A 20,397-nucleotide genomic window follows, 5' to 3' on the forward strand; every position below is an offset into this window, starting at 1 on the left:
GGGAGGGTGGCGGTTCGGGACCCACCGCCTTCCTGTCCGCGATTAAGCCTGTATGGGAAGATGCGAGGATGGACTTCTTGCCCTGCTGCCAACTGAGGCCCTTAAGTGGGCATTGGCCACTTAAGATCCCCATCCCTCCGCTCATATTAACCCAGACTGGGGGGAGTGGTTCACCATATAACCCTATCGAGTTTTCTTGTAGGCTCCTGCGGGGGTGGGAGCAGGGGTGGGGGTGGGGGGGGGAGGTGTGGTGGGGGTGCGGTGGTGGTTCTTCATTCACAAGAATGGTTCCAGGGATGAGAAACTTCAGCCAAGAGGGTAGATTGGAGAGGGGGTTGGGACTGTTCTCCTTGGAGAGAAAAAGGCTGAGAGGAGATTTGATAGAGATGTTCAAAATAATGCGGGGGCTGAACAGAGTAGATAGGGAGAAGCTGTTCCCGCTCGTAAAAGAATCAAGAATGAGAGGGCACAGATTTAAAATGGTTTGCAAAAGAAGCAAGTGTGACGTGAGGAAAGACATTTTCACTTGACGAGTGGTTCAGGTCTGGAATGCGTTGCCTGGAAGTGTGGTGGAAGCAAGTTCAATCGAGACATTCAGGAGGGCATTAGATGATTATTTGAATAGAAACAATGTGCAGGGGTACGGGGGAAAGGCAGGGCAATGGCACTAGGTCATAATGCTCATTTGGAGAGCCGGTGCAGACACAGTGGGCCGAATGGCCTCCTTCTGTACTGTTAAAATTCTGTGGTTTTGTTCAAAGGCACTCAATGTCTGCTCGAGGGATCCAGTATCAGGAAGGGGGGGGCCCACTGAGAGGCACCTCCCCCTGCCTGTGTTCTGATGCAGACACCAGCCAGATTGACCCCCGCCCAGGACACCCGCGTGGCATCCCCAGGCACAAGGTGGGAACCTACCTCGTCTGACACATGAGCAAAAAACAAAGTGCCTGCTGAGACAACAGGAATCCAGGACAAAACACCCTCCACCGAGGGGGGCATAGGATGAAAGGCCAAATTACAGGACGGTCCCTGAAAATCCAGGATGGCTGGTCACCCTGCCCGTGACCACCCCCCCACCCCACCCACCCCACCCACCCCACCCTGCTAAATCCCATCACTCGCCTGTGCCTGGGTCCCTCTTTGATCTGAGATCTTGGGCGAGTGTAGTACCAGCAGCGGCAAAGGCCTCCCAGGTGGTGCAGCTACAGAAGAGCTGCCTGCCTCTGATTGGCCAGCAGCTCTTGGCGGGTGAGTCTTCTACGCCCCCAGGTCCTTCATCCCTGGTCAATGCCTGCAGCTGGCCTGTCAAGTGCCTGAGTGGCAGAAGATGCAGCAAACCTTCCTGAAAAGAGGCGACACGGGGGTCTTGGCCATTGACTGGAGAGCCAGCAGCCGAGTCCCCATTGCCTTGCACAAGATTCGTCCCTTGAGAAATAGCCAATATATCCACCTTACACAAATTACTTCTATTCTACACTATATTCTATATTTTCAGACTACTTGCACCGTATTGAAAAACACCAAAATTGAAACAATGCCAAAATTCTGAAAATGCGTACAGAGGTCATGTGCAGCCTGCTTTCTGGGCCAGCTGACACATGTTTACATTTGGACCAGCTTTATCACAACAACTGGAGACTCAGTTCTCTTTTTGTGCCTGGGTAATCCAAACACATTTAGCAGGCCTAGGGCCAATTAGATAGGGGCTGCTAACAAAAGTGGGGAAACCATTTACATAATGCAGTTCTTTGTGGAGCAGTACAGCGAGAACCACTGTGAATGAGGTAAAATTATAGCCATAGTTTGGGAGCTGAAGAATGGAGACATCTGGAGCATTGAGCACACCCCACATGCATTTTCTGCAGCAAAGCATCCTTTGTAATCTTAATGTTGATTGTGAGCATGTTCTTTAGTGGAAATATTTAAGTCCATGTGTAACGATCAATCCTTGACATATTGGCACATGATTGATGCTGTTTTTAATTATTACAAAATGCACCTATCAACATGCTTAGAGCTTATTCCTCAGTTGCTAACAGATCCAGTTTATCATCAATCAACATCTAAACTTCACCTGCTCCACCCCACAGTATATATTTCATCACATTTTTACTTCTCTTTAGCTCTGAAGAAGAGAGTCATACGGACTCGAAACGTTAACTCTGTTTTTCTCTCCACAGATGCTGTTTGACCTGCTGAGGTTTTCCAGAATTTCCTGTTTTTGTTTTAAGATTTCGAGCATCCCCAGTATTTTGCTTTTATCTGAACTTCTGTTCTCCACTTAGATTATTGACATGTTTTGAAAGGACAGGGTAGAATGACAAAGTTTAATGCTGAATGGTGTTTAACAATCTAATTGAAATGATGTTAAACCACATCAAGACTATGGGCTGAATTTTGCCGTTGGCAAGCAGGGGGCGGGCCCACTCGCCAATGCGTAAAATGACGCGGGATGACATCGGGCGGAACCCCCGATGTCATCCCGCCCCATTTAAATTTTCAGGAAGGCGGGGGCGCAGCAAAATCAGCTGTGGGCCCGCCGACCTGTCAATGGCCAACTGAGGCCATTGACAGGATCATTAAAACAATTAAAGGACCTGCTCGTCCAACCTTAAGGTTGGCGGGCAGGCCAGGAGCCCTGGCGGACATTGTCACATGAGGGGGACATGTTAAGGAATTTTTTTTTCTATTTTTTTCTATTTTTAAAAGTGTCAGCGATCTCCCTGAGGGTAAGTGCAGCCTCAGGGAGATGTGCGCTCTTTTGTGCGCATGTACGAAAGAGCACACTCTCGCTTTTGGGGAATCCTCCCCCGCCCGCACAGGAAGCGCATTCCCGCCAGACGTCACACTGGGCGAGCCTTAATTGGCCCACCCACGTAAAATGGCGGCGGGGCCCGCTTATCCGGCGGGGATTGGCTCCCCGCCCGCTGGAGATTGGGTCAGGCCCGCCCACCCAGAAAGCAGAAATTTCTGCCCTACAAGTAATGAGCAGTACTTCTAGTAAAGGCAAAAGTACTCAAGATATAGGAATCTCCCCTGACCTTACAGTAAAACTCTGCTGCATTTAACACAGCCAGTTCAGTACAGCAGCATCATGTGGTGTGGAGGCTCAAATTCCTTATTTGCACTCATGATTCTATGCTCCAGTCCTAGGAAGAGCATCAGCCATTTCATGCTGAGCAGAGAATGTAGCCTAATGAAAATGCTTTAGAAAGCCTGATCAAAATAGGAGTCATTTTTGCCCAACAGTAACTGAGATCGAGGGTAATTTTAGCCTAGCTTGTTTGGATGGAATGCCAGCTTTAAGTCCCATCCCTCCCCTTGACCCCATGAACTTCAATGGAGATTAGAAACAGACGAGGTGTAAAACCAGCTCTGCAACCGACCCTGTCAGTTTCTTCATAAATAATTGGTTAAAATGACACCTCCCTAATCCCACAGAAAGAAGGAAATGACTGGCATTAAATTTCTCAGATAACAATGTAGTGTTCACATAATCCAAATATCCTCAACCATTTAGCTCTGACTGTAGTACCAGGGAAACTGTGCTGAATATTTAGCAATTGATTATTATTACTGATTAATTTTCCATCTTCTCCCGTCTAACAGAAAGGTCTGCAACCTTACTGTTATCACTTGAGATGCAAGGGGAAATTTTATGCTTGGAGTGCATATTGTGAAAAGACACAGCCCATGATTTGTCATCCATTAAAATCTCTTCTCCAGCAGCTTTAACATTCAATAATCAGCTTGTTTTATATTTTTCTCCCTCTTCAGATATACCTGGAAATGTTTCTGATCAGCTGCAGAAGACAGAAGCTCTCCTTCTTGGAAGGCACGCAAAAGAGCTTCAAGGGATCAAAGAGGAGCACGAGAGGGAGCTTGAGCGATTTAGGGAAGATCTATGTTCAACTCATAGCGCAGAGAAAAAACAACTTCAGCAGATACATGCAGAGGACATCCAAAGACTGAAACAGGAACTGCAAAAGGTTTGAGTTATAAATAAAAGCCAAACACTGGTGAATAGTTTCAGTTTATTTTACCAGTAGATTATATTTGACATGCAAATCGCTTATGGGGCACATGCAAGTTTGTAGCTTCTGCCCAACTGTATAACTTCTAAGAGGTAAATTTTAATTAATGTATCTGTGCTCCTCTAAATCTGGCCTTTTGTGCATCCCCAATTTTAATTGTTCCATCATTGGTGGTAGTATATTCAGTTGCCTAGGCCCCAAGCTCTGGGATATCCTCCCTACACACCCCTGCCTCTCTATCTCATTTTCCTCCTTTAAGACATTCCTTAAATCTTCCTCTTTGACCAAGCTTTTGGCCATGCTGACCTAATGTCTCCTTATGTGGCCAATATCACACTTTGTTTATAATGCTCCTGTGAAGCACCTTGGGAGATTTTATTACGTTAAAAGCACTATATAAATATAAACTGTTGTTCGTTGTTTTGTCATGAGCAGGAATTTTGGTGCCATGCCAACTGAGCTTGCTGACTTCTTATACTCAGTTTTCCCAAATGTTTAGCTGGAGGAAATAATGACTTATCCAAAACTGGATGTCAGGCAAGTGATTTGACAATACAGAGTTGGAGAGGGAGGAGGTTTAGGGGTAGAGCTAGGTGTTGACAGGATGCATGTGAAAGCTGTACCACCAGGCAAGAATAAAACTTGCATTTATATAGTGCCTTTCACAACCTGAGGATAACCTTAGAGGTGAAAGTTGGCCAGGACACCAGTGCAATCTCTGATTCTTCAAAATAATGCCTTGGGATCTTTTATATCCAACTAAGAAGGCAGACAAGTTCTCTGTTTAACATTGCTGTAAATCAGATCAATGGTTCAGATCCAACGGGGACTTGGAGATAGAGATGCCACTGGCGATGATCAGATAGCTCAGGGAAGAAGAAAGAGAAGCCAATAGCACAGTTACCTGAACAATGGAAGAAAGGCATTGGAGGAGGGTGATATAGTTGACCATGTCAAAGGCTGCAATGAAGTTGAGGAGGACCAAGGAAAAGTAATGTGCCATGGTCACGGTTACATTAATATTTATCATGAATCCATGTGTTCTATATATCAATTCTCAGTGCAGCTCCAGGGCTGAATTTTCAGCTCGGCGGGCGGGCCTGGGAACAGTCGGGAAATGGACTGCCGACCGCGATTGGGCCCTGACCGCGATTTCACGCCTGGGCTGGCCAATTAACGGCCAGCCAGCATGAAACACCGCTGAAAAGCTCAGCGCTGCCAGGGTGGGAGTGGGAGGAGGGCGGGTGATGGTGTTTCCACAGGTGCGGGCGAGCACTGAAAGAAAGCTCCCTGAAGGCAGAGAGTTGCCTCAGGGAGCTGCAGACCCAAAAACCGTGAAGTAAAGTTTTGAAAATCAGGAAAAAAATGTCCAAGCATCACAATCAAGCACCTGAACATATAGATGCTAAAAATGCTGTCCACAGACTTTTGTTTTTATTATTTTTATTTTATTTAATAACGGAAACCTCATCTCGCTCTTGGATGAGGTTTGATGAAAAATGCAAAGTCCGCCTGGCCGATTCGCCCATCCACGAACGGTAAGGTTGGGCGGACCACAGAAAATCAGAGACAGTTGCGATGTTAATGGGCTTAATTGCATTTTTAATTGTCGGTGGGGGCGCTTCCGACTTTTGCATGCGCCCGCCAAGCGAAATATCGCCCGAGCGCAGGATGACATCAGGACGCTCACCCAGCACCTTCTCGGGCGATTTTACGCCCGTTCGGGTCAGGCATGCGCCCACCCGCGGGATGTAAAATTCTGCCCCAAATGTTGAGCTTTACTGATTTGTTGGGCTGAACTTTATTCACCACCACCTTCTCAAGGGCAATTAAGGATGGGCAACAAATGCTGAATTTAACAGCAATGCCCGCATCACATGAACAAATTTTTAAAAACTCCACAGCAGGAGCTTGAAATAATAAATGCTAGAAGTGCACAGATCCATCAAAAAATGCTTTAGGTATAAATCCTTTAATCGCAGGGTTTCACCAATGCTAAAATTCTTGGAGAAAGCGATTACCATTTCATGCTGTCTTCCATTGTTCAAGGATTTAAACAACAGGTGTCCAAAACTCGTCTCACTTGAGAAATCCAAGTTCTGATCTGTCAGCCGGTGATTTGGATAGCACTTATGTCCTATTTGTACCTTGGCAACGGGGCAGTATTTATTTAAAAGTTAATGATTAACAACTTGTTTTGTATATTCTTTAGAAAGAAGCAGCGCAGTCAGACTCCAGAATAGAGGAACTGAAAACCAGTCATTCTGAATATGTCAAGGTCCTCAGGGAGGAATGTGAGGCTGCAATAGCAGGTAATGATTCTATCAGAAGTGCATTCATGCTCCTCTGAATGAGGGCAAGGTGAGGTTTATTCTGCATAGGAATGATACTCTTAGTTGGTTTCTAACTAATCAAAAAGAATAACTTTGCAATCCAAAGTAAGTATTTGCACTTTTGATCACAGATAATTCAAACTAAGACAAACACAAAAGATAAGAAAAATATACCTAACGTCTGTTTAAAAAGAAGAACAAAATGCACGTTGCTTGCGGAATAAACTGAAAAGCGATCTGACTACTAGCTTTGGAAAGCGAAAAGCCTATTTATGTAATCCTGACTAATAAAAGCTGCTTTGGCAACAGTTTCCATAGCAATAGCAATCTGTCGGTTCACAATATGAGTTTACCCTACACTTACCTGAAACAGGTCACAGTTTTTTTTAAGGAAGCTTATTGCCCTGGGCTAAGTTGGCACATTTATATTTACTGCCTTGATTGCCTGCACCAGTTGTACTCACTGGCAGTCCTTCACTCATTGTCTTTCACCCAGATTCCTTGCCACGTGGATCCTGTCACACCAGTCCCCTTCCATGGCTGAGGTATAAAGGAACCCTTCTTATCCCTGCATCGCTTTTAAATATTCTGGCACTCTTTCATGTTTCTAGAGTTAAAGTAAAGGAATATACCTCTCAACATTATCAACCCTCTTTGTGATCGAACTACCATTAATCTTCCCTGTTAGCATTCCCTTTAACATAATTGAATTTGCTTTCCAAGTCTGTCTTCATAACAGAAGCTGTTCGAGTCTAGAAACTATGGTGTATTAGATTTCATTTTAATAGAACCAAAAGTGGTACTTAACTTTATGATTACTGATTCTAATACTTCAGAAAAAGCCATACTATTTTGGTGATTATTTTCCCTTTTCTAAAAGGCGATCACTAATAGTGCATTGAGGCCACATATTGTGCTGACACCCCAACCCTATCTCGACCATTACCCTCCGCATCCCACATAAAAACACCAGGATCCCCCAAAAGGAAATATTTTCCCAATTTGCATCTTCTGACAACGACAAGCTTCTGTGATCTTATACTGGTTTTTGTGAACCGTAAACTTTGTGATCTTGGCCACTTGTTATAGGAACTGCCCAATAACGGAAGTGAAAATAGGGCAGTTTCTGTTATGTCAGTTTTACAACTTGGTGGCTTGTTTCTTTACCAAATAAGTGTGGATAATCACCTAAGGGTCATTTGAATGCAGAGCTGAACTCAACAGATGAAAATTCCAATGTTACAGACTGCCCCTTCTGATCAATTAGAATACCTTAGCAACACGTTGATTACTGCCCCCTAGTATCTGATGGAGTTATTGATTTGCCTTCTCAGCAAGAGGTTGGTGTGCTATTAAACACTTGTGGTAATTTAAAGATGGGGACGTAGCGTTTAACTAAACCTGCTGCGGGGTAATATGAATAATATTCAAAAGGACTGATTCTTGTCTTGCATCTCACTCTTGAACATGGATGACAATTTATCCCAGATGGAAGGGATGAATGTCACTTCCCTGTAATGGGACTTAGTTTTGTCCTCAGTTTTAACCTGCCAGCTCTAAATCTGCACCTAAATGAGACAAAGCTCTTCATCCTCCTTTGGAAATTGGAGAATAAAGTGAGCTCAACACTGACCTGCTAGGTCTGGGACATGCGGGTTCAATTTTAAACCATACAGAAGAGAAGGGGGAGCTAGTTGGCATTCCCCTGTTTGAGCGGAGATTGAACCATAAACTCGGCATTGTAACTTGTAGTCCCATCCACAAATTGTTTGATTCAGAACTTGATCAAAAATGTTGTTTATATTAGGCAATAATTTAATAGATTGAATCATTATGGTTAAAATTAAATATTTTATTTGCAATGCTGCAGTCCTATAATCTGAGCAACTATCCTTGCTTTTACTAGGGCTCATCAAACTACATAAACAGGAGCAGAAATCATTGAGCGAATCCTTTACGAAAACTAACGCATGCCTTCAGGTTAGTTTTTTAAAATTTATCTATTTTCTCACCATTTTTCTGCTCTGCCCTCCTCTCCTGGAGAAGCTGGTTTCTTGCTAGATTACCATTCCATGAGTCCAGGATGCCGTCATGAACCTTGTCCAATTTCCCATTCTTTACACGTGAGTTTAGAGAGTGAATGCTGGAAGTTAATGCGTTTATGCAGGAATCAAAATCAAGATCCTGTCCACACTCACTATGTATGCATGCATACACACTATTGACAGGGATTGAAGGTAATGATCAGATGTGAAAACCCTGGATGATATTCCCTCCTCAATATAAGGACATTAAGCCCAATTATAATATCCCTACCACTGACCAGAAGAAATCGGCTAATTCGGAACAAAAGGGGATCAAAGCAGGAACCTCCCTAATTTGTATGGCTCACTTAATCAGTGTGGGAATTTGCTGCATTGTTGGGAGAGATAGTGGTGGGTGTCTCAGTTTGGTTCCCCATTGGTAGAGAAAAAACAAGCAGTCAAATCGGGAAATATTTCTGATTTATTTCAAATCAGAAAAGAATACACAAAGGCCGGGATTCTCCGTGCCCACCAGCGTCGGGCGTGTTCAGTGGCGTAAGCGGACAATATGGGGCGATCGGTTTCACAATGGCGTGAAACCAGTTCGTGATTGTCCGCTCAGCCCGCCAATGGCAGGCTGCATTCTCTGCCGTTGGACGTCAGGAATTCATTGTAATACACCAACATATCATTATTAGGCCAGCCCACCGGAATCATCCCCCCCACCCCACCCCAACTGGATCATTTGTCCGCGTCAGTGGGAAAACACGCTGACGTGTTTCACAACAGCACATAAGCGACATACACTTGGCAGGCTGCACTTCTTTCGGGACTTCAAGGTTTGTTTGCCTCCCTTGCTTCAGGCAGCACTCGCAGTCATCAGCGCCAGGCTTCACAGACAGCACAACATCACTTTTAGGGGGGCTTAGGGCAGGTCCCCACCTACCAGAGCAGCCAAATGGGGGTGGCTTTTCAACGGCTGCAGGGCTAGGACTGGCTTTGGGAAAGGGGAGAAGTGGCCTCAGGCAGGGGAAGAGGCTGCAGGACGAGGGCTATTGGGGAAGGAGGGTAACTCACGGTGTGTGTGGGGGCAAATGTTGATCTGTGCGTGGGGCTCAAGATGGTGAGGGCTGAGGAGGCAGTCTCCAGAGGAGATGAGGCCAGATGGACATGTGAGGGTATGCGTTGAGAATGGGTAGTGATGTCCCTTAGGCTGGCAGTGAGTGAGATGCCAGTGAATGTGTGATGGGCTTGAGTGTGAGTTTAGAGTGATGAGATTGTTGCCGTACCATGGCTGCACAGATGAGATCATTCATCCTCTATCTGCATTGGATGGCCAACCTCTTCTGTGCAACATTGGCACTGATCACTGCCATCACCTATCAAGCCATAGTGGTAATGTAGCTGCCGCTCCTGCAGCCAGAGGAGGGGTAGAGGACATCACAGCGGGCCTCCATGGCAGCCAAAGGATGCTCAAGGGCTGCAGTCTTCTTGCCTTTCAGGGCCATGTCTTGTTTGCTGCAGTCCTGGGCTGGAAGCACTGAGTGCGGCTTAACTTTAAATGTGGTGCCTGGCGTGGTGAAGCGGCGAGGTGACTGCGTGGCAGACGAATCAGAGCCCGCCCACCATGGAAATGGCGTGTATCCTGGGAATGCATAAATAATGTGACGGGTTTGGGATGAAACGGCGTGAAAACCCGCCATCGCGGCCAGCAGGTAAAATGCTGCTTTACCCACCCGCTACAGCAAACCCGGGACAATTCAGCCCAAAGTATCCCGTTCATTCTAACCTGAACTTCTTAAATATTCGTATGCTGATTATTTGGTCTCAATAACGACATAATTCTGATCCAGTTCACTATTGATGTTCCAATAAAGGAAAGAATACAAGAGCTTACAGCCCAAATCAACTCATTTCAAAAGAAGACAAAGAAAATCGAGGATGCAATATTAAGAAGAGATCTCAGCAAAGACAATCAGGTATTTACAGCTTTAGCCATGAGAATTCAACAAATCTGACAAGATCTAGTCACACATCACAGGGTATAATTTCTGATCAGCAAACTTCTTGCACAAACACTTAACAATAAATTATCTTCCTTTGTGTAGTAATTTTGGCTGGCATATCTGTTTATTTTATTGTATGTCTGCCACACTTTGAGGATACTTCTTTAGCATGTTCTCAATGGAAAATAGAAGGTTGGTCACTGTTTTTAGAATTCTAAAGGGACTAATGTTGACCATGACAATTTATTTCCCTTTGTCCAGAACTGTAGAACTAGAGGTAAAAACAAAAAATGCTGGAAAAAGTCAGCAGGTTTGGCAGCATTTGTGGAACAAAGGGTTAGCATTATGAGTATGTATGACTCTTCTTCAGAGCTGAAAAAGAGCCATATGGACTCGAAACGTTAACTCTGTTTCTCTCTCCACATGTGCTGTCCAGCATTTTTTTGTTTTTACCTCTAGTTCTACAGTTCTGGACAAAGGGAAATAAACTGTCATGGTCAACATTAGTCCCTTGAGAAGGTGGTGGTCAGCTGCCTTCATGAACCGCTCCAGTCCATGTGGTGTAGGTACACCCACAGTGCTATTAGGAGGGGAGTTCCAGAATTTTGACCCAGCTACAGTGAAGGAACGGCAATATATTTCCAAGTCAGGATGGTGAGTGACTTGAAGGGGAACTTCCAGGTGGTGGTGTTCCCACCTATCTGCTGCCCTTGTCCTTCTAGCATGGCATGTGCTAAATGTAGCATGCTTGGGAGAAACAGGTATCTATAGTCCAAAAATATGTCACACCGCAGGTTCTCCTTGCTTCATGCCTGGGTCTGTTGTGGACTAATTGATAAGAGTCTGATTGCCATGGTTAGTCAATGACTACATTATCATTGTACTATGCGACTATCAGTCTGATAGAAGATGAACCAGGTGGATTTTGCTCCTTTTCAATCTAGCAATTCCTATATAATCTATGTACCTATCACTGTTGCAAATGCATTAGTAAATTTATCAATCTCATGATGTCCCTTAGGAGTCCCACTCTAAGGAAGTATGGTTTTGGTGATAAGTCAGCAATAGTCTTGGTGAATTTGCCCTTATATCATATCAGTCATATGCAGACTGACAAATGAGCAGAGGCTCAGTGCTACAGGCACAGGGAGGTGTAGGCAGATAGGAGCAGTTAAGATCTTTTAGACTTTACTAAAAACGTGCATCAAAAAAACAATTCCACTTTGCAATTTTCTCGGAATAAATTAAAATAAGCAAAACTTCACTATATGTTTCCTTATAACCGTAAAATGATGACCTAACTCTTTAGAACTCTGTACTTTAAACTGCAGGACTCACGTCCACCAACCTTATTCTGGGAACAGGAACTGGAGAGTTTACATTTTGTGGTGGAGATGAAGAACGAACGAATCCATCAGTTGGATAAGGAAGTGTTACGGATGAAGAATATGGTACATTTATTTGTTTGGCAGTACAGAAATAACTACAGTTTGAGATAAGGGGTGATTTTTGTTGCAGTTATGGTTTGGTTTTGTTATTAACGCAAAGATTTTATTGCCATCAGATTGAAATAAGTAACATACTTGAGGAGAAAGTTAAACTCCTTCAGCAAGAAAATGAGGACTTGAAGGTTCGTCTGACAAATCAACAGGCCTTTGCAAGGTATTTCCATACATCCAATAGTGTTATAATGTACCTGTTGTAGTTGGCATGTGAATTCTCAGATGATACCCAGGAATATTTATCTTGATGCTGTTGACATTACTCAGGACATTAGTAAATTTGCAATGGCAAAGAATGTGTTTGGATCACATTTGATTCTGTTTGGTGACTAGGAAGCAGCTACAACACTGACATCTACCTGAAAATTGCTCAGGTATGTCCTGTCCAAAAAAGCAAGAAAAATCCAATCTGCCCCATCAGTTTACTGTCAATCATTAGCAAAATGATGAAAGGTGTCATTGACAGTGCTATCAAATGGCACTTATCGAGCAATAAACTGCTCACCAATACTCAGTTTGGGTTCCATGGCAAGCAGAATGCCAGAGGCAAGGTGAGAGTGACTGCCCTTGACATCAAAACAGCATTTGACCAACTGTGGTATCAAGTTGATGGGAATCAGGGGGAAAACTCTCTGCTGGTTGGAGTCAAACCATAGAACCATAGAAACGTTACGGTGCAGAAAGAGGCCATTCAGCCCATCATGTCTGCGCCAGCCAAAAAGAAAAGAAAGAAACTAGCTGTTCATTTTAATTCTGCTTTCCAGCACCAGGCCCACAGCCTTGAAGTTACAGCACCTCAGATGCAGATCCAGATACCTTTTAAAGGAGTTGAGTGTTTCAGCCTCAAGCACCAGCTTAGGTAGTGAATTCCAGATGCCCAACACCTTCTAAATGAAAAAGTTTTTCCTCATGTCCCTTCTAGTCCTTCCACCTTAAATCTATGCCCCCTGCTAATTGACCCCTCAGCTAAGGGAAACAAGTCTTTTCTGTCTACCCTATCTAGGCCCCTCATAATTTCGTGCACCTCAATTAGGCCACCCCTTAGCTTCCTCTGTTCTAAGGAAAACAACCCTAGCCTGTCCAATCTCTCCTGCAATTTTCGAGCTCTGACAACATTCTTGTAAATCTCCTCTGCACTCTCTCCAGAGCAATTATGTCCTACCTATAATGTAGTGACCAGAACTGTAGTTCCTTAGTGAAAACAGAGACAAAGTATTCATTGAGAACCCTTTCCATACCTTCTGCATCAACCCACAAATGACCATGTACATCTCTGATAGGCCCTACCCTTGCTCTTAATTTACTGGTGAAACATCTTAGGATTTTCTTTGATTTTACCTGCCAATATTTTTTTGTATCCTCTCTTTGCTTTCCTAATTTCCATTTTTATTTCACCCTTGTACTATCTATATTCCTCTTGCTTTCTTCAGTATTAAGTCTTTTGTGACTGTCATAAGTTTTTCCATTTTATCTTGATCTGTATGCTTCTGGATAACCAGGGGGCTCTAGATTTGGCAGTACCAACCTTTTTCTTTGTAGTGACATGTCTACACTATGCCCGTGGAATCTCGCCTTCGAATGCCTCTCACTGATTTGACACAGTTTTTCCTTCTAATAGCTGTATCCAGCCCACTCTCGCCAGCTCACCTCGGACCTTCATAAAATTTATCTTCCCCCAATTTAGAACTTTAACTCCTGTTCTATTTTTGTCCTTTTCCATAATGATGTTAAATCAAACTATATTATGGTCACTATTTCCAAAATGGACTCCACTACTACTTCACCCACTGGCCTAGCTTCATTTCCTAAAACGAAATCTATAATTGCATCCCCTCTGATTGGGCTTGTTACATGCTGGCTAAAAAATTTCCCTTGAATGCCAGAATTTTGCACCCTCTGTACCCTTCACATTGTTCGTACCCCGATTAATATTAGGATAGTTGAAGCCCTCAACGATTACTGTTTTTCCACTCAGAAATCTTCCTACATATTTGCTCTTCTAACTCCCTTTCACTATTTAGGGTTCTATAGTACACTTCTAGCAGTGTGGATGCCCCTTTTTTATTTCTGAGCTCAACCTCATTTGGCCTCATGTGATGCTTCATTTAGTATATCATCTCTCCTCAGAACTGTAATCGATTCTTTAACCAATAATGCTACACCCCCACCTTTTTTAGCCCCCTCCCTATCCTGCCTGAGAACTCTATATCCAGGGATGTTGAGCTGCCATTTTTGCCCCTCCTCAAGCTAAGTTTCCATTATAGCGATGATATCATACTACCATGTGTCTATCTGTGCCCTCAGCTCATTGGCCAAATTCCTGTACACTTTTTAACCTGTGCTGCTTCTGTCTTTCAGAGTCACTCACTAATTTTCCATCTCCCGTTCCCTGCGCTGAATTTGCCCTCAGGTTCCCATCCCCTTGCCAATCTAGTTTAAACCTCCCAACAGCACTAGCAAATCTCCCTGCGAGGATATTTGTCTTCCAGTCCTGTTCAGGTGTAGACCGTCCAGCTTGTACAAGGTCCCACTTTCCCCAAAACCAGTCCCAATGCCTCATAAATCTGATGCCCTCCCTCCCACACCAGCTTTCCAGCCACGTGTTTATTCGCTCAATTCTCCTATTTCTATGCTCACTTGCACATGGGATTGGAAGTAATCCTGAGGTTACTGCTTTAGAGGTCCTGCTTTTCAATCATCTTCCTAGCTCCCTAAAGTCATATGAACATACGAACGAACGAGGAGCAAGAGTAGGCCATTTGGCCCCTCGAGCCTGCACCACCATTTAATAAGATCATGGTCTGATAGTAACCTCAAATCTGCATCCCACCTACCCCCGATAACCTATCACCCCCTTGCTTACCAAGAATCTATCCACCTCTGCCTTAAAAATATTCAGACTCTGCTTCCACTGCCTTTTCATGAAGACAGTTGCAAAGACTCACAACCCTCTGAGAGAAAATATTTCTCCATATCTCCATTTTAAATGGGTGACAGCTTATTTTTAAACAGTTCTAGATTCTCTCACAACAGGAAACATCCTCTTCACATCCAGTCTGTCAACACCCCTCAGGATATTGTATGTTTCAATCAAGTTGCCTCTTAATCTTCTAAACTCCAGCGGATACAAGCCTAGCCTGTCCAACTTTTCCTCATAAGACAACCTGCCCATTCCAAGTATTAGCCTGGTAAACCTTTTCTGAACTGCTTCCAATGCATTTACATCCTTCCTTAAATAAAGTAACCAATACTGTACACAGTACTCCAGGCATGGTCTCACAATCCTCTGTATAACTGAAGCATAAACTCCCAATTTTGTATTCAATTCCCCTCGCAATAAATGACAATATTCTATTAGATTTCCTAATTACTTGCTCTACCTGCATACTAGCCTTTTGTGATTCATGCACTAAGACATCCAGATCCCTCTGCATCTCAGAACTCTGCAATCCCTCACCATTTAGACAATAGGCCTCGCTTTTATTCTTCCTGCCCAAATGGACAATTTCACATTTTCCGACATTATGCTCCATTTGCCAGATCTTTGCCCACTCACTTAACCTAACTATATCTTTTTGTAGCCTCCTCATGTCCTCTTCACAACTTATTTTCTTACCTATCTTTGTGTCATCAGCAAATTTGGCAGCCATCCCATCTATCTCTTTGTCCAAGTCATTTATATAAATTGTAAACAGTTGAGGTCCCAGCACTGATCCCTGTGGCACACCACTCATTACATCTTGCCAACCTACTGTATGCCTACTCTCTGCTTCCTGTTAGCCAGCCAATCTCCTATCCATGCCAATATGTTACCCCCTACCCCATGAGCTTTTATTTTCTGCAATAACCTTTGATGTGGCACTTTATCAAAGTCTGCTTTCAGGGCCCTTTCCTACCTAAGTCATTGGTACTATTGTGAACCACTACCTCTGCTGATAACACTCTCCCAGAAGAATATCCTGCATATCTGTGACATCCTTGACCCTGGCACCAGGGAGGCAACATATCATCACGTCTAGGCCACAGAAACACCTGTCTGTTCCCCTAACTAACAAATCCCCTATTACTACTGCTCTTCCCCTCTTCTTTCTTCCCTCCTGTACAGCAGAGCTGCTTGTGGTGTCACAAACTTGGCTCTGACTGTACACCTCTGAGGAACCAACGCTCTCACCGGTATCCAAAATGGAAAACCAATTGGTGATCAGGACCCCAGGGGACTCCTGCACTACCTGTCTAATTTTCTTTGACTGCCTGGTGGTCACCCATTCCCTTACTGCCTCCAGGCTCTAGGCTTCTAAGCTGCAGTGTGACCACCTCTCTGAATGTGTTATCCACATAGACCCCAGCCTCATGGATGCACCACAGTGACTCCAGCCACCGTCTGAGCTCCGAAACCCAGAGCTCAAGGTTCTGCAGCTGGTGGCACTTCCTGCACACATGGTCCCCTAAGGCACTGGCAGCATCACAACTTCCAACATATTACAAGACACGCATTCCACACGACCGAGCTGTCTTGCCATGGCTTCAATTTACTTCCTTTGCGTTAACGTTATTTTACTTTGGTTTAGTTATGCAACTTTATTTTACCTGGCCTCGACTCAACTTTATTTCCCTATTGCTTGCGTTTCTTACTTAAATGTAAGTGGCTCCTTCTTTTAAAAAGAATGTTTTCCCAATTCTCAGCTACTTGATGACTCCCTAAAAGCATTTTCTTACCAACCAATGAATTTATGTTTCTACTGTAATGTTAGGTGCTAGGTGCTGCTGACCACCTGTCCCAGGGCCCTCCTCTTGCACTCTTTTCTAGGTGTTGCTGATTGCCTGTCCCAGGGTTCTCCTCTTGCACTCTCCTCTAGGTGCTGCTGACCACATGTCCCAGAGTCCTCCTCTCACCAGAGGCAAGTAACATTCACATTGCACAAGTGCCAAGTAATACAACAAGGGAGAATCTAACCACTGACATTCAATGGTGTTACCATTGCTGGATCCTCCCCACAAACATCCTGGAGATTACCATTGACCAGAGCAGCTATATAATACTATGAGCAGGTCAGAGGCTGGAAATACTGCAATGAGTAACTCAACTCCTGACTCCTCAAAGCCTGTCCATCATCTACAAGGCTTAAGTCAGGAGTGTGATGAAATACTCTCCAATTGCCTGGATGTGTGCAGCTCCAGCAACACTCAAGAAGCTCAACATCATGCAGGACAAATAGCTTGGCACCGCACGCAACATCTTAACTATTCACTTTCTCCTCCACCGACACACAGTGGCTACAATGTGTACAAGATGCACTTCAGCAATTCTCCAAATATCTCAACAGCATCTTCCAAACCCCTGACCTTTGCCATGGGAAGAACTAGGGCTCAAAACGCATGGGAACACCTCTACCTGCAAGTTCCCCTTTAAGCCACACACCAAATATATCGCTGTTCCTCCATTGTTGCAGGGCCAGAACCTGGAACTCCCTCCCTAACAGCATTGTGGGTGTTCCTACAACACATGGACTGTAGCGGTTCAAGAAGACAACTCACCACAGCTCACAACTCTCAAGGGCAATTAGGGATGGGCACCAATTGCTGGCTAGATGCCCACATCCCAGGAAAGAACAAAGAAAAATACAGAAATATTTTGCTAGAATTGTGCAAAACAACAAATGCATAAAAGATTTAGATGGATGATACCAGTACTGAGAGGGTACAACTGTCTGGAATGTTTGAACAGGCTGGGGCTCTTTTCCCCTGAGAAAAGATTGAAAGGTGACCTGATGGAGCCATTTAAAACCTTGAAGGGATTTTTTTTGACAGACATAGAGAAGATATTTCCACTTGTCCAGAGTCCAAAACTTGACGTCATAAATATAATGGCCTGGATCTTCTGAGGAGCGGCGATCATCGTCAGATCGCCGCTCCACTTGAACATCCCCTGGCTTGACACTGCTCCACATTTCCTGCCAGGTCTTCTGAGCTCGGCTTTCCCAGAAATACGGAGCACGGCGTCCCTTGAAGAACTCCATCGCAGTTCTGTAGAGTCAGGCGCTGGGGGTGGGCGGGGGGAGGTGGGCAGGGAGACAAGAAACACCTATTTTTACATCACTAGCTGCCATATGGTAAGTTTAAAGGTCCAAGTCTAAATGTTAGTGAATGGGTGAATGTTAGTAAATGGTGAATTGGTGAGGGGTGAATGAGTGAATCAATAGGGTGGCAGGCTGGTGAGGTAGTAGGTGGACAAGGTGGTAGGTGGGTGACATCTGGTAGGTGAATTGGCAGGTGAGTTGGGGGATTGTCGGGCCAGGTCAGGAGGGGTAGTCAGGTCAGGGTTAGCCAGGTTCATTAGAGGAGTAGTTGGATGGTTGGGGGGATAGGGTGCTTGGGTAAGGGGTAGTTAGGATGTCAGAGGGGTAGTCAAGAGGTCAGGAGGGATGGTCAGTGGAGGTCGGTCAGGCTGTAATTGGGAGGTCATGGGGTGGTTAGGGGTCGGGGGTGTTGTGTCATCAGGAGGGGTGTTCATGGGGTAGTCAGGCAGTCAAGGGATTAACAAGGGGGTCGGGGGTAGTCGGATTGTCAGGAGGCGTTGCTAGGGGGTCAGGGGAGTGGTCAGGAGAGGGGGGATCAGTGTGAATGATGAGAGGGGAGGGTCAGCAGTGGAGTTACCCAGGACTTAGAGTAAGCTTTTTCTGTACATAGAAACAAATATACGAATTAGGAGCAGGAGTAGGCCACTCTGCCCTTCCAGCCTGCTCCACCATTCAATAAGATCATGGCTGATCTGATTTTAACCTTAACTTCACATTGCTGCCTACCCTCGATAACCTTTCACTCCCTTGCTTATCAAGAATCTATCTCTGCCTTAAAGATGTTCAAGGACTCTGCTTCAACCACGTTTTGTGGAAGGGAATTCCAAAGTCTCTCAACCCTAAGAGAAAAATGTTCCTAAATGGGTGACCCCTTATTTTGAGACAATGACCCCAAGTTCTAGATTCTCCCACAAGAGGAAATATCCTTTCCACACCGATCCTGTCAAGTTCCCTCAGGATCCTATATGTTTCAATCAAGTCACCTCTTACTCTTCTAAACTCCAGTGGATACAAGGCCAGCCTGTCCAACCTTTCCTCATAAGACAATCCACCCATTCAAGGTATTAGTCTAGTAAACCTTCTCTGAACTGCTTCCAGCACATTTACATCTTCCCTTAAATAAGGAGGCCAATACTGTACATCGTACTCTTACAAGTGGGATTTTCCACACCCGCCCACCACCGGAATCTTCCGGTCCGGCTGCAAGTCAATGGATCTCTGGCTGGGGTGCTGCCTCACTCTGGGTCCCGCCCACGATGGGGTCGCAAAATCCCGGCCTAGATATGGTCTTACCAATGCCCTGTATAACTGAAGCATAATCTCCCTACTTTTGTATTCAATTCCCCTCGCAATAAACGATAACATTCTATTAGCATACTCACGTTTTGCAATTCACGCACTAGGACACCCAGATCCTTCTGTATCTCAGGGCTTTGCAATCTCGCACCATTTAGATAATATGCCTCTTTTTTATTCATCCTGCCAGAGGGGTAGTTGGATGGTTGGGGGGATAGGGTGCTTGGGTTAGGGGTAGTCAGATGTCAGAGGGATAGTCAGGAGGTCAGGAGGGGTGGTCCAGGGTGGTGGGGTGAGCATGTAATTGGTCAGAGGGGTAGTCAGGGGTTCAGGGCTGTCGGATCATCAGGAGGGGTGTCCAGGGGGTAATCAGGCAGCTAGGGGATTAGTAAGGGGGTCAGGGGGAGGGGGGTAGTCAGGTTGTCATGTGGGGTTGTCAGGGGGGTCATTTCCCTCATTATACTCTGCTTTCCAGATCTTTGCCCACTCACCTAGATATCTATATCCTTTTGCCGTCTCCTTATGTCCTCTTCACAACTTACTTTCCCACCTATCTTTGTGCCATCAGCAAATTTAGCAACCATACCATCAGTCTAACATTTCCTGGGTAGCTAATCCAGGTAAGTATAATGGAACTGTCCAAAGTCTCTAACTCTCGCTCAGAGTTGGAGACTTTATTGGATGGTCCCAGACAGCAGGGAATTACCCATCAGACTTTCAAACTTCTCGGAATATTCCCATGCAGGTCAACACATCAGGACTTCCATGGGGTCCTGACGCGTATCTTGGGTCATTCGTCTGGCCTCTGAAGATCCAGAGACGAGAAGATTTAGGCCAATATAATCACAAAAACATCTAACAAAAGCTGAGGAGAAATTTCTCTACTTAATGAGTGGCGAGAATGTGGAACTCACTGCCACATGGAGTGGTTGAAGCAATTCAAATAGATGCATTTAAGGGAAAGCTAGATGTGTACATGAGGTATAGTGGGATAGAAGGATATGTTGATAAACTGAGTTGAAGGTAAGAGTGCGGAGCTTAAAACCCAACATGGATCTGTTGGACCAAATGGCCTCTTTCTGTGCTTTAGATTTCTATGTAATTCTATGAATTGTCTTTAGCCAC

General features: G+C 44.7%; 1 protein-coding gene across 1 annotated transcript in view; it reads left to right on the top strand.

Annotated features, from left to right (window-relative positions):
• The window catches only part of LOC144685989 (microtubule-associated tumor suppressor 1 homolog), a 53,200-nt gene that overhangs the window by 29,308 nt on the left and 3,495 nt on the right, over positions 1-20,397 (top strand). Inside the window, exons 3-8 of the mRNA XM_078551086.1 lie at positions 3,778-3,989; positions 6,247-6,346; positions 8,274-8,347; positions 10,269-10,370; positions 11,729-11,848; positions 11,962-12,059. Of these exons, the coding sequence (XP_078407212.1) occupies positions 3,778-3,989; positions 6,247-6,346; positions 8,274-8,347; positions 10,269-10,370; positions 11,729-11,848; positions 11,962-12,059 (706 nt within the window). The remainder of the gene's footprint in view (positions 1-3,777; positions 3,990-6,246; positions 6,347-8,273; positions 8,348-10,268; positions 10,371-11,728; positions 11,849-11,961; positions 12,060-20,397) is intronic.

The sequence above is a fragment of the Cetorhinus maximus genome, chromosome 10, assembly GCF_964194155.1.
Source record: "Cetorhinus maximus chromosome 10, sCetMax3.hap1.1, whole genome shotgun sequence".
Classification (NCBI taxonomy): domain Eukaryota; kingdom Metazoa; phylum Chordata; class Chondrichthyes; order Lamniformes; family Cetorhinidae; genus Cetorhinus; species Cetorhinus maximus.